The sequence below is a fragment of the Saccopteryx bilineata genome, chromosome 3, assembly GCF_036850765.1.
Source record: "Saccopteryx bilineata isolate mSacBil1 chromosome 3, mSacBil1_pri_phased_curated, whole genome shotgun sequence".
Taxonomy (NCBI): domain Eukaryota; kingdom Metazoa; phylum Chordata; class Mammalia; order Chiroptera; family Emballonuridae; genus Saccopteryx; species Saccopteryx bilineata.
The window spans coordinates 13,383,092-13,399,366 of NC_089492.1; the positions used below are offsets into that span (position 1 = coordinate 13,383,092).

The 16,275-nt window shown below is 45.4% G+C and overlaps 1 protein-coding gene across 3 annotated transcripts in view; it reads right to left on the reverse strand.

Annotated features, from left to right (window-relative positions):
• Positions 1 to 16,275, reverse strand: part of FER1L6 (fer-1 like family member 6) — a 136,923-nt gene that overhangs the window by 89,965 nt on the left and 30,683 nt on the right. For all 3 annotated transcript variants that reach the window (XM_066265714.1, XM_066265715.1, XM_066265717.1), the window contains 6 exons: positions 15,004 to 15,086; positions 11,237 to 11,357; positions 8,157 to 8,211; positions 7,934 to 8,065; positions 3,616 to 3,678; positions 122 to 200 (listed from right to left, as the gene is read on the reverse strand). In XM_066265714.1, the coding sequence (XP_066121811.1) occupies positions 122 to 200; positions 3,616 to 3,678; positions 7,934 to 8,065; positions 8,157 to 8,211; positions 11,237 to 11,357; positions 15,004 to 15,086 (533 nt within the window). The remainder of the gene's footprint in view (positions 1 to 121; positions 201 to 3,615; positions 3,679 to 7,933; positions 8,066 to 8,156; positions 8,212 to 11,236; positions 11,358 to 15,003; positions 15,087 to 16,275) is intronic.

Sequence of the window (16,275 nt, forward strand, 5' to 3'; positions counted from 1 at the left end):
TCTCTAATTGGTGCTGAGTGTTACTGAATGGAAGACAAATGGATGAGTGAACAGGTGAGTTGGCCCCCAGGTCGGTAAACTGGAGGAGAGTAAGAGACAGTGGGAGGCGACGCCTGCTCACCAGGCTGGTGGTACACAGTGCCCAGGTCCACTCGGAAGGCGCCAATCAGCATGCTTCCTATCAGCTTGTGGTGAAGGACCTGCAGGGAGACGGAGCGGTGAGCCCTGAAGAACCACGTTTCTTTCTGGGGCTAAGCCTGTGAAATTGGTTTCTGACACCTCAAAGAGCACCCCAGACCTCGACCGTGTCTGGCCTTCACTGTCCTCGGAAGCACAATGACATCTGGTCACCCAAACTCAGGGCTCTGTAGAACACCCGGAAGTCCTTCTTTCGCCTCGCAGGTTTGCAGCTAGTCCTCTACTGAAGGACACCTAAACAATTCTCACTGTCTGAAAGGTGATTGTTTTTAACCAAAATGGACTATTGTTGCAGCCAACCCTTCAACACCCATCTCTGCCTGTTGAAACTTTACATATCCTTCAATGCCTAGAGCAAATGTCCCTTCCTCCAAGCTTCCCTCCCTGATTGCCCACAGCTGAAAGCATTCCCTTTCTCTCCTAAACTCCCACAACACTTTGCTCACAGCTTTCTCAGACATCTCACCACATATTGCCTTGAGAAGGTTTAGACATATGTAACAGTCAGAACAAGGGAAATGGCCACCCTCAATATTTTGTGTAGTCATAAGACATCAGAGTGTGGGGCTGGTTACAGCACCATATTTTAATGCTAATGCTACAAAGATGAGTTAAGTTCTAAAGACAGATGTCAGAGGTGGCCCTGGGTTCAGAAACAATATCGTATGAGTCACTTCTGAAGAATCAGGAAGAGTTTCTAACCTTTGATCCAGAAAAGAGAAGAGCAGGGTTATAGAAGAAGGGCAACAGTAACTCAAGTGTCTTCAGATCTTAGAAATACTTCCATCTAGAAGAGGGGGTAGGTTCCCAGCGTAGCCCCCAAGTTACAGGAAGAGAGATTTCAGCTCAACATCAGGACAACTTTTATAACAGAACATCTCAGTGATGGAATGGGCTTTCCTGTAAGTAGTGACCTCCCTGTCACTGGATATAATCAAGTAGAGCCCAAGAACCTCATGTCATGGAGGTGATAGAGAAGGATTCCTGTACCAACTGAAGTTAAACCAGATGGTCTCTAAATTTTCTTCTAATTATAAAATCTTGTGAGTCCTTTGAATCGAGTTTCCTGCTCTCCTCTGTCCACCATATGGCCTTGTTCATAACAGGTGTTCAATAAACATTGAGTAAATTAACGAATGATTGACCGATTGAATAATGGATGAATGAGAGACTTTTGTAGCTTCTGAACAGCTTCTTTGGTAGCGGCAATAAGAAACAAGTTGAATTGACTTCAAGAACTGAAGACGTGATAGCCCTTCCCCATCTCCCTTTCCGCTCTTTCTCCCTTGCCCGAACATTGCAAGGGTGTTAGAGAACTAAGGGGAAGCAAGGACAGCTTGGCTTGAGTAAAGGAGTTATTTAAGTCCACATACACCAAGCTCAGTCCAACCACTCCATGCTCGCAGTTGCTAACGCAGCCTCCCAAAGACCCAAGCAAGAACACAAGTCTGACTCAAGCTATTCTCAGGCTAAAGGCACCTGGGTCCCTGTGGACATGATGGGACTCAAGAGCCCCAAACAGACCTTTAAATAACACAGGAGGCCCTCTCAAACATCCACCTAATGTGAGTGCCAGGCAATTGGTGTGGCCAAGCATTAGATTAGCAGAACGCTGGGGTATCTCACAGACAGAGTGCTGGGGACCCTGCATGACTGTGGCCACTGTTGAGGGACGATGGTCTTTGACATGACCAGGGTCTGCTACAGCTGTCTGTCCCAACTGCACCTGCTTTATAGCACTCCTTCCTTCTTCTCCCACGTGGAATTCCTGGGCGTGCTGACTTATAGTTTGTGTACTAGCAGAAAACTGGTATTGAATACTGCCCCCTTAAGGAAAGTTTTCCCTTTAAAATCTTTGCTCTCTGTCCCGAAGGGTCATTTAGGGAGACCAAACTATTTTTCTAAGTTAGAGGATCCGAGATAGGCAATATTAGCTTTGATTTTCTGTCTAAAAATCCACTTGCCCCGCAGTGAGTCACGATCCTTGTCCATGACACAGCATAAAAATCTAGCTATTAACCATTTATCTGCAATCTAGACAGTACATTATGAGCCTGTTACAAAGCTAACCTCACAAACAGGTCGTTGCCTGAGCTATGCAATGCAACAAAGTCCTGGGCAATGTCCCAGGACCCGAAATATCTTCACACTGCTTGTCATCAGGACCACAATTTAAACATGAAGACTGTTGGACTCTTGATGACTTTTCATTCTTCAAGAGTCACATTCTTTAAGTGCACCCTGGGAAAGATAATATCATAACTTTACTATTGCCTAAGCCTCATGCAGGACTGATGTATAATATGTCATATTTATATATAACATAATATTAAAATAAAGAGTGATAAAAAAAAAAAAAACCAGGCAAGGAAGTCTTCAAGAGCAGTTGTGCCATCTTTGCAATTCTCGTTAGAGTTGGTGTCACTGTTAGAAAAACATTTCCTCATTCTCCATAAAGACATGCTTTATGTTGGCATGTAGAGCAGGAATTCTGTCCTTTGAGAACTATCTGGAAGAGAGCTGTATTCTGCAACCCCTAGCCCACCACTTTCAGGCGTGAGTATCCTCACTGCTTCCTGGGAGAAGCAGTAATTTCTCAGAATGGTGAGACAGATGCAGCCTGTCGCCCGCTGGTCTCTGTCCTTCCCCAGTGGTGTGAGGTTGGTAACGATCTGCTCCTATTCTCTCACGTGAACTAGTACAGCTCCAACATGGGCACTTTCTCTTCCTGTTCCTGTCCTGCAGGTGCTGGGCCAAGCTGGATAAGACGCTGGCCGAACCAGAAAGCTTTCTGTGTCTCTACCCTTCAGACTTGACCTGTGGGGGTAGGAATTCACCAGCAAGGGCTGAGGAAGGGTCTGTGCGGCAGACGCCACGCCCCCATGCCTGGAGGTCTACTCAAAGGCAGCTCACTACTAAGAAGCCAAGTAGCAACCACTGGCTCCAAATCACATCCTCAGATCCAGCATTACTGATCTATTTGGGTCCTTCCTGATTCTTTCTATTTCTCTGTTTATTACTAACTAGGGAGGGAAGGGATGTGATTAATTATCATTAGTGTGGATATCACTCCAAGAGAGAAACACTAACATTTGCTTCATTAAAAAAACAAAAACAAAAACCCACTCAAAAATGGCAATCCATTGTCATTTGAAGCATTTTATTTTTCACGTTCCCACATTAGTAAGCCACACAATTCAATTTATGATGGCTTCGTAGTAGATTACAACTTGCTTCCAACAGATTTTCTTGAAAAGGTTTTCCTTCCCGACTCCTCTATTCTGGTCATTTAAATTCTGTCCGATTTCAAACTGACCAGCTCACACTCACCCTCCTGAATCTACCCCCCCAAGCAGGCTGAGCTGTCCTGAAGTTCCCCAGTGCCTCCCCCACTCCCACCACCAATGATATACTTACTGAGATTTTGATGATCTTGTCAAAGAGATGCACCTGGGGCCCAATGAAGTCGAAGACAAAGTACTATAAAACATAAAGTTCACAACAAGCAAAATAGAGACAGAGTCATACGTAGAGAGCAGGCTGACAGCTGTCGGTGGGGGAGGGGCTGGGTGATGGGGGCGGAGGGATTGAGCGAAAAAAGAACAAAAAAGGAAAAAAAAGAAAAAACTCACAGACACGGACAGCAGTGTGGCGATTGCCTGGGGATGGGAGGGGGTGAGGAGGGTGTGAGGGGAAAGGTGGTGGTGGATGAAGGCTTGACTCGGGAGGCTGAGCACTCCACACGGTGCACAGAGCTGTACGGGCACCTGAGACCTGTGTGATTATGTCAACCAGTGTCGCCCCAGTAAGTTCAATGACAGAGAAAAAACATAAAGTGCATTCTGACTATGAATCTCAGCCTTGCATTTAAGAACCCTGTCCCCGGAACAGACTTAAATCTGCATCGTTCTAATCAGTTGCCGAGTGACCTTCAACGATATGAATATACACATATCTTCGATTGACTGGCCATCCCCTGTGGAGGGTCATTTAACTCGTCCTCAGTTGTTTTTTCTTAAATAAAAAAAATAAAGAATGCCGCCAACCATGTCTTTGCACAGGATATACGTGAGTTTTCCTCTAAAATGGACATGAGAGGTGGAACTGTTGGCTCATGGTTTACGTACATGTAAATAATTAGTAGATAGCATGAACTTTCTCTCTCAGGGAGCTAAGCCATTTTACATTCCCACTGCCACATAGAAAAATAGCCATCTCTCCACACCTTTGCCAAGCCTTGAACTCGTCAAGTCCTTCGTGTATTTATTTTTACCTGAATCGAGTGATGGATGAAAAGAACATCTCAGTGTGAACTATAACCAATAATATTGTAATAACCATGGACGGTGTCAGGTGGGCACCAGATTTATTGGGGAGATCACTTCGTAAATTATACAAATGTCTAACCAGAATGCTATACACCTGAAACTAATATAAAATAACACTGAAGTCAACTGTAATTGAAAAATAAAAATTAGAGTAAATAATTTATTTTTTTTAAGAGAGAGAGAGAGAGAGAGAGAGAGAGAGAGATGCCTAGAGTCCTAGAGCTAGTTATTGCTGGGTCAGCATCCAAAACTGGGTTCTCTTGAAATTATCACACAAGGGGCTCAAGGACTAGATGTTTCATCATCAGAACTTTACCAAGTACCTTCCAAAGGTGAAGTCATATAGGTTTATGGGCTGTGTGTTTTGGGAACTGATGGGTGTTGGAAAGGGTGGAACTAGGAAGTTGTTTTTAGAAAGTTGGTTTTGACCTGCAGGATAGAAGAATGACCCAAGGACATCAGAGATAAACACGGCAGTAGTAGGAGAGAGAGAAGTGACTGTGAACAGCCTGTTTCTCAGGGACAAAGCAGAAAAACCAAAATGTGGAAACTGAAGGATGCTACAGAGGTTGGGAACCCATGGCTCGCGAGCCAGATGTGGCTCTTTTGATGGCTGCATCTGGCTCGCAGACAAATCTTTAATAAAAAAGAATAATAACGTTAAAAATATAAAACATTCTCATATATTACAATCCATTCATTTCCTACCGCTCATGTTCACGGTTGTGGGTGGCTGGAGCCAATCACAGCTGTCCTCCGGGACAACACCAAATTTTTATTGGATAATGCATAACGTACACGGGTCGTTGTATGGCTCTCTGTTAGGCGGATAAAATGTATTATGCTCACTTTGTTAAAGAGGCCGTTGCCCAGGTGATATTAATATGTGTTGAGAATTGTTGTAGCCTGAGGCTTGGTTTTGGGATTAAGCCTGTCCCACCCTTTTTGGTGTGAGGTGGTACAATCCTATCATGCCTCAGAGAAGTGACTTTGTATTAGAGACTTCCCTATTATGTATATTGGATTAAGGGTTTGGATTTCTACACTATAAAATGGGAACGGAGCGGGAGTTTGTGGCTCTTGGTTCCTGAGATTATTATTAGAGGAGAGAGCAGAGCAGAGAGCAGAAGGAGGCCACGTGGAGGAGGCCAGGAGAAGCAGCCAAGATGGTGGAGTGCTGAGTGAGATGCCAGTTTGTGCAGAGTTTGTATCTGGGAGAAGGAAGGAGATGGGGAACTGAGGAGAATAAGGCTGGTGAGCTAGAAACCTTTGATTCTAGGAAACTCAGATAAGTCAGTAGCTTTGTGAGCACTGAATGTGACTGGGTTTTGGAGCCCAGTGTGTGTTTTTACTTGCCCGCCGGGTGCAAGCTAGAATTAAAGACTATGGCCCACCAGTTTGTGGCTCCATTGTTTCTTTACCGACTGTCCGAATCCAATGCGAACCTGCATGGGCCAGGCTGCTGTGATAGTGGCCCTGGCCATGGCTTCTGGCTTTACACTCTCACAGAATTACATTTTAAAATATGTGGCGTTCATGGCTCTCTCAGCTAGAAAGGTTCCCGACCCCTGATATATTACAACGAGACCTTCAAAATGTCAGTCCCTAGGTATCAATGAAAGGTGACGGTACATCCAGTGCCTTCAGTTTAAGAAAATAGAAAACCATGGGTCATATTTCAGGAAGTTTTTCATATATAGACATTCAAACTTTTTCAGTTTCATGTTCAGAATTTGTTTTATGTGCAAAATTTACTTACATGAAATTCTTCATTCTCTGATATATGAGAAGCTATGGGTTCCTTTGGACCAATAAATTAGTTCCAACGTTCACTGCCTTCTGCTGAGTTTCATATTTCAGACTCAATTGCCTCACAGAGGTTCCCTAGACCTCCCAAGCCTGCACACAATTTTCTAGCTGGGAAATATTCCTCAACTCCTTCAACATCTGATAAACTTTGGGCTTGAAAATTACAGTCAAAAGCTGTAACAAAGGTTTTTAGTTCAACTTCTATATATATATATTTTTTATGTGATTTCCAACTGATCACACTTGGGCCCAAGTTAATGTCATTTAGACCCAGGACTTGTAGGCATAAAGCAAATACTAATGATAATAACTGACAAATTTCCATGCACATGATTTCATATCGTTACAGAGGTGGGGAGAGGACGGGGAAGGGGACGATGCCACTTTAACTCACGGTGAACGGTGACAGGGGAAGGAGCGGACAGCTCTAATGGGGTCTGGGTGTTTTCTACGGATTTCATTATCCACACTCTCCCTGCCTTCCTTTTCAATTACCGCTCCCATTAGGAAAGTAATTAAGAGTTTACTGCCTTCTTTGAGAAGTCACAGTATTTACAGGGAGACCAAGCATTCTTGAACATTGTTAGAGGATACATTGTTACCTCTTTGGAGGAAAATTTGGAAATATCAAAATTCTAAATACATATACCCTTTGTCCCAGTTAGGCCATTTAAATATTGTTATAAGTAGTAGCCAAAGACTGACAGAAAATTCAATATCCATTCATAAGAAATTGCCCTGGTGGTAAATTACAGTGTATCCATGCAATGGGAAACTCTACAGCAATGAGCAGAAAATGAGACTGAACTGTACATTTTGATATAGACTAAACTCCAAAACACATTGTTGGGTGGAAAGGGCAAGGTCCAGCGTACCGAATGCTACAGTTTGGTTCCAATATTTACTTGTATTCTTGTCCATGCCTGACCTGGCTCTCAAAGGATATGCAGACACCTGCTGAGAATGGTCGCCTCCAGGGAGGGGAACTAAGTGTTTACAGATCAGAGATAAGTGGGACATACATTTTTCACCAAATATCATTACCCACTGTTTGTATCATTTTCCTTTTTTTTTTTTTACTGTGAAATCTTTCTATTTCAAAAGAGAATGTAGTATGTTTAATATTTAGAAGCTTCTCATCTCGCTTTGATGTTTCCCTTTACAATTTTTATACTGCTTAGAAAAATACCCTAGTTTACTTTCCAACGCAGCATGCCTGCTTTAAAAGTAAGTATTAAATCTCCAATGTCTCTGCTAAGCAAAAGACTGTATATCTGCTCACTAACCAACATCCAATATGTTTTAACATAGAAATCCTGGGCTTATATGGATGAAGATGTGCTTGTAAGAAATAAGAAAGTGGGCCTTATTAATAATATCGTTATGCATTTAAAATTAGTAGAAATTTCTTACATATCCTTCCCATTATCTTTCAGCTTTACGGGGCTCTTTGTCCAGGAGGCTCAGAGCTCTTGCCATGGGCTTAGATGAGTGATGGAAAGCAGTCGTGAAGGGTCTGGGTTTTCCATTTGGCTCAAGAATACCAGAGTGGCAGTGAAGAGAATGTTGGAGAGGGTGTTGGTGACCCCATGACTTACTTCATTGTAGAACGGGCTGTTGGTTCCTTCCTTCACCGTGCTTTGCTTCTTCTCATCCCCGATCTCAATGACCACAACCGGGTCAATGTTCTCCCCCACCAGCTGGCGGGCCTCGATGATGGTGATGGCAATCTACAACACAGAGCCGCATGAGTGCATTCTGGACCTGGCTCTTCGTTCACACGAGAGCTCGGGAGGCTGGGAGGAAGTGTCAATCACTTACTTGATAATTTTGGGATCTGACCTCTCCATCATGGATCTTAGTCAACAGTTTTGACCTATTGAAAGAAAGTTTAACATATATAGTTTATCAAGTAAGAATATACTTTAGATCCATAAGCCATGGTAATGTTTCCCCTAGATATTTCTAAGTGCTTTTATTTTTATTGTATCACATATTCTCTTTATATCTCTGGGGGAGATAAGAATAAATGGATGAGTGACTTAACCTTTCTGTGACTCAGTTTCCCCATCCTAATAATAGCACTTACCAAATGAGGACATTGCTACAAGTTAATGACATGATGCCTGTAAACATTTAACCTAGGACCTAGTGAAGCTAAATGTCAGCTCTTATTGTGAGTATGATTATCAGTATTATTTATTTTTTATTTTATAGAATGAGAGATCGAGATTCTTCAGCAAGTCAGTGGTAGATCTGGGTCTCAATAAAGACGTCCCTTGTCTCCTATCTAATCTTTTCCGTGGCCACTCAGCCATTCTCATTAGCTATAACAATCCTGAGTTTCGTGATTGCATTTAGAAGAATTGGTAAAAGAGAAAATTGGAAGGAATACCCAAGATGCTAGCTCAGTGAGATTTGACATTTCAGATTTCCTTTATCTGGGCTGTCATAAGTAATTGAAAAGAGATTTGCCACACCTGGGATTTAGAGATCGGATAACAGCAGAAAGAGAGGAAGAATCCTTATAGGCACAGAAGCAGCAATGGGTAGGAAATTAACTGCACTAGAGTTCCTTCTAAATTTATTCTCTTGCCTTCTAACAATACCATCTTGCATCTGACTTCATTCCATTTCTTCTGATCATGAAGTCCAGTAGACAACTAGTAAAAATCTCAAGGCCTCAGAGTCAAACTGATCTGAATCAGATTACTTGTTCTCCCCAATCTGGGGATGTTAGCCTTCATTTCTCCATCCAAAAGTGAAATAATCATTCCTGCCACATAGGATTAAAGGAGAAAATGCATGTAGAAAAGGGTAGATATCAAAAGGTCTATGTCCATTAATAAAATGGCAAATTTAGCCCTGGCTAGACAGCTCAGTTGGTTAGACCATTGTCCGGAAGCTCAGAGGTTGCCGGTTCAATCCCCGGCCAGGACACATACAGGAACGGATCAATGTTCCTGTCTCTCTCCCTTTCACTCTGTCTAAAATATGTAAAATCAATTAATTAAAATGGCAAATTTATATTAATATTCACCATGTGGGAGCTCTGCAATTTCCTCAGAGGAAAAATAAAGCTGAATCTCGGGCCTTGCACGGCTAGCAATCGATTCTAAAGAGAGGAAGGACAAAGGCAAGTAAAAAGAGAACTGGAGACCATGAAATTGTCACGGGAAGAGTGCCATAGACGGTCGGAGAAGGTGAAATGGTCACGGGGAGAGTGCCATAGAGGTCGGAGAAGGTGAAATGGTCACGGGGAGAGTGCCATAGACGGTCGGAGAAGGTGAAATGGTCACGGGGAGAGTGCCATAGAGGTCGGAGAAGGTGAAATGGTCACGGGAAGAGTGCCATAGACGGTCAGAGAAGGTGAAATGGTCACGGGGAGAGTGCCATAGACGGTCGGAGAAGGTGAAATGGTCACGGGGAGAGTGCCATTGACGGTCTGAGAAGGGAGAGATTGCCGCAGGCTGTGGGCGGCAACAAGGACTCCACCACAGAGGCTGGATCCCAGCTGAGCATTAGTCGGTGGGGAGACTTGCAACTGAGGGAGAATGTTCTCACCAAGGGGAAAGGAAAGGTTCACTAATCATTACTTCTCTTTTTCCTTCCTTCCTCCATTCAGTGCTATTATCCTGGTGAAATAAATGGCAAGTGATTTTTTTAAAAGATATTTTCAAGTAATTGAAATTCCTTCCTATTCAGGGCTTGAGGGGTGGTAGGAAAAAGGCGATACTGCAGTGAGTATGTTTGTACAAATTTCATGTCTTCTGTTAAAGGTAAACCTCTGAGATATCACCCTCTCGGATTCCCACTGGTCACCCACCCTCTCTGCCCCTGACACACATACACTGCCTCCCTGTCATAGCCTCGTGATAACAACTCGGGATCTGCCACACAGGGAAGCACTAATCCCCTTTGAGAAAAAGGATGGGCTGGCACATGGGGTCATTGTGAATAAGACATTGACATAAAAAAATATGGCAGACTGAATGCATTGAGAGTTCCAGTTATTGGCTCCCTGGTGCCCATGCTCTTTGCCCTGTAACGCAGTCTTCTCAAACTGATGTGGGCCGGTCCTGTGATTTACATTGGCTAATAGAATACAGCAGAAATGACTTACCAATTTTACAGTGAGACCTCAAGAGACCTCTCTCAGAATACTGAACACCACCACTGGAAGAAGCTCAGACTACCCTGTGGGAAGATCTGATACCATATGGAGGAGAGCCCAGTGGTCTCAGCTGAAGCAAACTCACACCAGCCTACCACCAGCCAGCCCTCACACTAAAACCAGCAGAGCTGCCGAATGACCACAGATACATAAGAGACATATCTGTGACTACCTGTCCCCAGTAAAACTACCCAACTAATTGATAGACTCACGAGCAATCATAAATGCTGGTTATATTATATTAAACCACTGAATTTGGGGGTTATATAGTAAACATCAATAGCTAACTAATACCACAAATCGCATGCAGAAGGCCAGTTTGTTCTGACTTTTTGTTGAGTTGTATAAATACCACCCTTTCATTTGGGACAGACATAAAGCTAAGACATCTAGCGTATTGATGAATTAAAGAACAGCAAATCTGTCTACTGTTGCCATTGTCATTCCTGAACTGTAAGGGGCATGGGGACCTCAACTCGAGGGGTTTAAGAATGGCAGCTGGTAGAGCCAGGACTCCAGCTTGCTGAAGGTTGGCCTGGATTAGGAGGCCGGCACTGGCACAGAGAAAGCTGGATAGGAAGATACAGCACTCGGTCTCCCCTGGACCTTAGGCTCCTTCTGACAGCGACTAGGTGCTCTTCCCTGTCCCCCAGAGCTCTCAGGAGTACCTGGGACGAGGAGGGGGTGCTCAACAAAGGTGTGCTTACTGCCCCTATCCACACTGTACCTTCTCTTTGGGGGAGCTGAGAGGACAGGCGTGACGGACGTATCGTCATAAATGAAATCTCCTCCTGGTCCTTCCTCGTGAGAAGGGCCCTCCTGCGGTGCTTCTGCTTCACCTTGAGCATCTGGAGAAGCAAACAAAGGAAGGGCACCCTGTTAAACACACACACAGTGGTGAGCGGAGCCTCTGCTGTGTCCAGCACCGTGCCAGAGGGCTACAAGGAAACCAGGAAACAGTCCTTGCCAGTGTGAAACTGAACACGTTGTTGACAGAAAGCCAGACACATATCTTAATTTTGCAAAACAATATGCATCTTGCTTCCAAAGAAAGGGTACAGTATATGTAAATGCATTGCATTATGGAAAGAAAACTGCATTATGGATTTCAAGACACACTTTCAAGTCATAGCCTTGCCACAGTGGGAATTAGACAAGTAATTTATTCTTTCTAGACCTCATTAGCAACATTTCATGTCCATGAGAATCCCCTGGGAAACTGTAAAAGTGCAGACTGAGTCAGTAGGTCTGGGGTTTCTAACAGCAAGGTCACCGGTAAGGTCGGTCTTGTGTCTGTGGGCCAAATTTGAGCAGCAAGGTGATGTAGGTTGAATAACGTTCCCCAAAGATATCGGGTCTTGGTCTGAAGCCTATAAATGTGACCTTATTTGGAAAAGGGGTCTTTGCAGATGAGGACAGTATCCTGGATTACACAGGTGGGTCCTAATTGCAATTATATGTATCCTTAGAAGAGAGAGGCAGAGGGACAGAAGGAAAATGCAATGTGACTGTAAGGCAGAGATTGGACAGATGTTACCACAAAGCAAATAGTGCAGCTGCCACCAGGAGCTGGAAGAAGCCAGAAACAGGTTCTCTTAAAGCAGTGCCCACATCTTGATTTGACCCAATGGTATTAATGGTGGACTTGTGGTCTCCATTACCACGGGGGAATGGAGCCACCCAGTTTGTGGTGTTTGTTATAGCAGCCATAGCAAACTAATACACTTGCATTATGGAAATTTCCATGAATAGATACCAAACACATTCTTTAGTCTCCTCCCCACCATGTCAGAAGGATTCTGATTTTATTTATCGGGGAAGTTGCCTGCATGTCAAAATTGTTTTAATTCCCCAGGTCTTTCTACTGTGTAGCAAATCCTGAGAAGCACTTCTCAACCAGGTTTTTGGCAAAAACTAAAGGGTGAGTGGAACACTCCTACACACACAGCCTGCATGGTGTAGTTCAAAGTCCTAATTCCAAAAGGTTTGGTCTTGAATCCCAGCTCTGCCACTTCTGACTCTAAGATCTGAGGCAAGTAACTTAACTTCTTTCAGCCCTGTTTTCTTCATCTATAAAGCAAGGCACACGAGTGTCACCTACCCCACGGGGCTTTTAGGGAAATGAAACAAAGCCCTTAGCACCATCCCCGCCAGCTACATGGTACATATTCATTGCGTGGATTTCAAGGCAGGTCACTTGGGTAAGTCACCAGAATTTCTTGGCATTTTTTCCCCTTGCCTAGTAAGTGAAAAGATTAGAAGGGGAGATAAAAGTGGTTTTAAAGCTTTTAAAAGCAACCCTTTCATCGATGTAATTTTATACCAAACTTCCATATATAAACAAGTCCACTTCTAATTGAGCTGCTCCATGTGCCCTGGGGTGAAATTCCAGGCAGAGAGCACAGCATCGGACTCTCAGCTGACTTTCCATTGCTGCCTGTTGAGCAGATGAATGATGGGAGATAACTAACAGAGGAGTGAAGGTAACTAAAATTTTAGGAGGAATTTTAAGGCACTGCCAGCATGCCTTAAAATATACAGCTATAAGAGCCACAGTCTTTGAGAATCTCGAAATGTTTCACTCAGAAAAGTCTTCACTTCCCAGGCCAGGCCATGAGGGAAAGACCAATGTGTACTCAGTTCTATGGCTTTCTTTTGTCGGTGTCCCCGAGGGTGGCCCGGCCAGCAGGATGGGTGCTATTTACTTTCCAGGAGAGGCCAGAGTCTCCCTGCCCTGTTTGCTTTGTGGGCTGAAGACTAATTAGAATGGGTCATGGGAGCCAGCTCCCTCTGAAACACCCATGGTTGACCTGCCCTGAGTCTCTGCCAGCATGGGGAGGGCTCCTAACTGGAGGAAGACCCATGGGGTGGGAAAGCCCAGCTCTGCTGTGAGACTGACCTAGGCTCAGGAGCCATCTTCTTCACTTATTGGCTGTGTGACTTTGGGCAAGCCTCTCACCCTCTCTGAACCTCTATTGTAAAGCAGGGACAAAGGAATCTAAATTTTAGAGTAATGAATGAGGCAAGGCAAGTAGAAAGTATCAGGGACTTATTAAATGTGTCTTATGTATTATTATTTTTCATAACGTCCTTTAAGGAAGGGACTGTGCCATATTCAAGCATCGGTCCCCAGGACCTACCACGGTGCTGTAATTTCAAGGAAACCAGGAAAGACCCCAAGCCTTTTCTACCTACTCCCTGATACCTTTAATGTAGCTGAATAGACAAGTACTTCTAGGAACCTTTAAGTCTTGTCCCCACTTATGATATCATGCCTCTCCCATCCCCTCCCAGGTGCCTCTGACTCGTTATTTTCAACACTACAGAATGAACAGCTTTTGCATTATTTGACTGTATGATTAGGTTTGACCTGAGACAAGGAGTGGAACAGGTGGGGCCAAAGGTTCCAGGTGTCCTATAGCCGACAGCAGCGAAGGGTGAAGACGAGACAATGATAAAACACAAAGCAGACCTACTGCACCATTTGGGGCCCATAAAGCTTGAACCGGCTGCTGTCAGGGCCACCCAGCAGGAGTCTCCCGGGGACCATCCCAGACCTGTCCAATGGGAGCGGTTGTTCCTATTTGATTCAATGGACATGAATGTCAACCGGATACTGGCCCAGCCTCTGCTAGCCCAGCTCACCCTGTGACTCAGGCTTTGTCTCCCGGAGAAGGACATCACCCCTTCTCAGGGCAGAGAGACAGACAGCCTGGACTGACCTCCCACCCCCACTGCATCCTGGCTCTGTGCCTGTCACGGAGGGCGGGCTTCCTGGGTCTAGGCAGCCACACGGGGTCTTGTGATAAAAAGGAACCTTGTTGAACTTGCCTTGATGCTCTGCTGTCGCCATCTAGAAATTCTTACTAATTCATTACCAATGGCGTTGCGTTTTGTTTCCCCCTGACCTGCAGACTCCTGCAGCTCGCCTTCCCCACACGTCACTCTCTCTGCACCTCAGTACCCTCCTCTGTAAAACTAGGGCAGAAACACCTGCTGGGAAGATGATGGAGGGGTTGAATGAAACACTACATGCAAAACCTCCCCCAGAGCAGCCTCTATGCTCACTATTATTTTCAAAGCCACACTTGGTCCTCCAGAGGGCCATGCGAGGCCAACCCAGCCACCCATGTCACGTCCATCTGACAAAGGAGAAACTGAGGCTCAGGGCTGCTGAGTGACTTATCCTGGGCCACAGAGCAAATCCGAACAGACACAGGAGCTTGAATCCAGTTGCTGCTTCTCCATGGGTCCCCATCCACAGCCCAGCGGGTCCGCCCACACCTGTGCGGTCCAGCGACCAGATGGCCAGCTGTCTGGGGATGGACTGCCTTGGGCCCGCACCTGCGATCGGCAGGGTCTGGAGACCCAGTGGGCAGCATGCTGCCTGCCTCGCTCCTTGGAGAGGGAACCCCATTCTCAGCCACGGAGGGGTCCACTCTGTGAGGCCCCAGGCCCCAGGGTGGCAGTCAGCAACTCCCACAAAAGCCTCACCTTGGGCAGCCTTGTTGGCTAGGATTAACCCCTTCTCTGCTTTGTTCTTCTTTTTCTTCAGCTTCAACCCAAACATCCCCTTTCTGCAAAGAAGAAGACAAACTTAAACACAGTCACAGTAACTTGAGTCATTCGGATATGTTAGTTGAAAATAAACGCACACGCACACACTGAGTTCTCCTGGAAGCCAACCAGCCTCCTCATCTACCCAGGATGGTGATCAAAAGACAAGTGTCAGGATGATTCACCAAGGGACCCAGACAGCTCTACTAACACAGACACCACAAAAAACCCCCACCAGAACAGGAATCATAAAACTAAGAAAAGATAAAAGAAAGAAATCGATTAAGTCCACCTACAAGCACACTTAAATGAGGCAGAATGATAATACTAACAGCACTAGCTGGTATTTCTCCAATTCTCCACATACCTGTGCCATGCATGCAAAACAAATGACATTTAATCGTGATGTCAATATTCATCTTACAGGTGAGGACCCAAGGCCCAGAGAGGGTAGGTAATCTTTCTAAGGTCACACAGCTCCTAAGCGCCTGAGGTGCCACTGGAACGCATGTCTATCTGATTTCAGAGCTCTAACCATGGATGGCCTGGAGCCTGTCGGTTTCCCTGAGCAGCATGAACACCCTCCCCAGAACCAGGCTCTCAGACCATTTCCAAAGTCAAGAGGCCCTGGAACTCACCGAGGCCACACCAGAAGTACACGGCTAAGCTGACACATGGTGACTCGAATGCCAGCTGCTATTATTGTTGCTATTATGAGCCCTGAGCGGGAAGCCCTTTGGGGGTCTTTTTCCCATCCCTGGAAAAGGCCCTAGTCCGCTGTCTCTAACAGCCAGTAGGAGCACCCCCAACACTCCACTGGCTTCCGAGAGACAGGGGAGCGGCCGGCTCTGTGTGGAAGAAGGGAGAGTCACGGTTCAGGGGTAAGTCCTGGTCTGGAGCCAGGCAGGCTTGGGCAGCCAGGGAGGATGGGCACAGAGGAACAAGGACAGCCTTGGAGGAGGCCGAGAGAGCAGCAGAGGCTCAGACCCTCTGCGGGAGTTTCTGCAGTCCGGGAGCGGCGGGGAAAAGCGCAGGGTCACTGGAGTTCTCTGCTTTGCTTACACATTTAGGACTTAGGAGGGGCCGAGGGCAGAGGCTGAGATCAGGGACTCCGCAGTCAGACTGCCTGGATTCTAAGCCCAGCACGATCTTTGCAACCTTGAACAGGTCACTCACCGTCTACACGTCAGGGTCCTCACGTGTAAAATG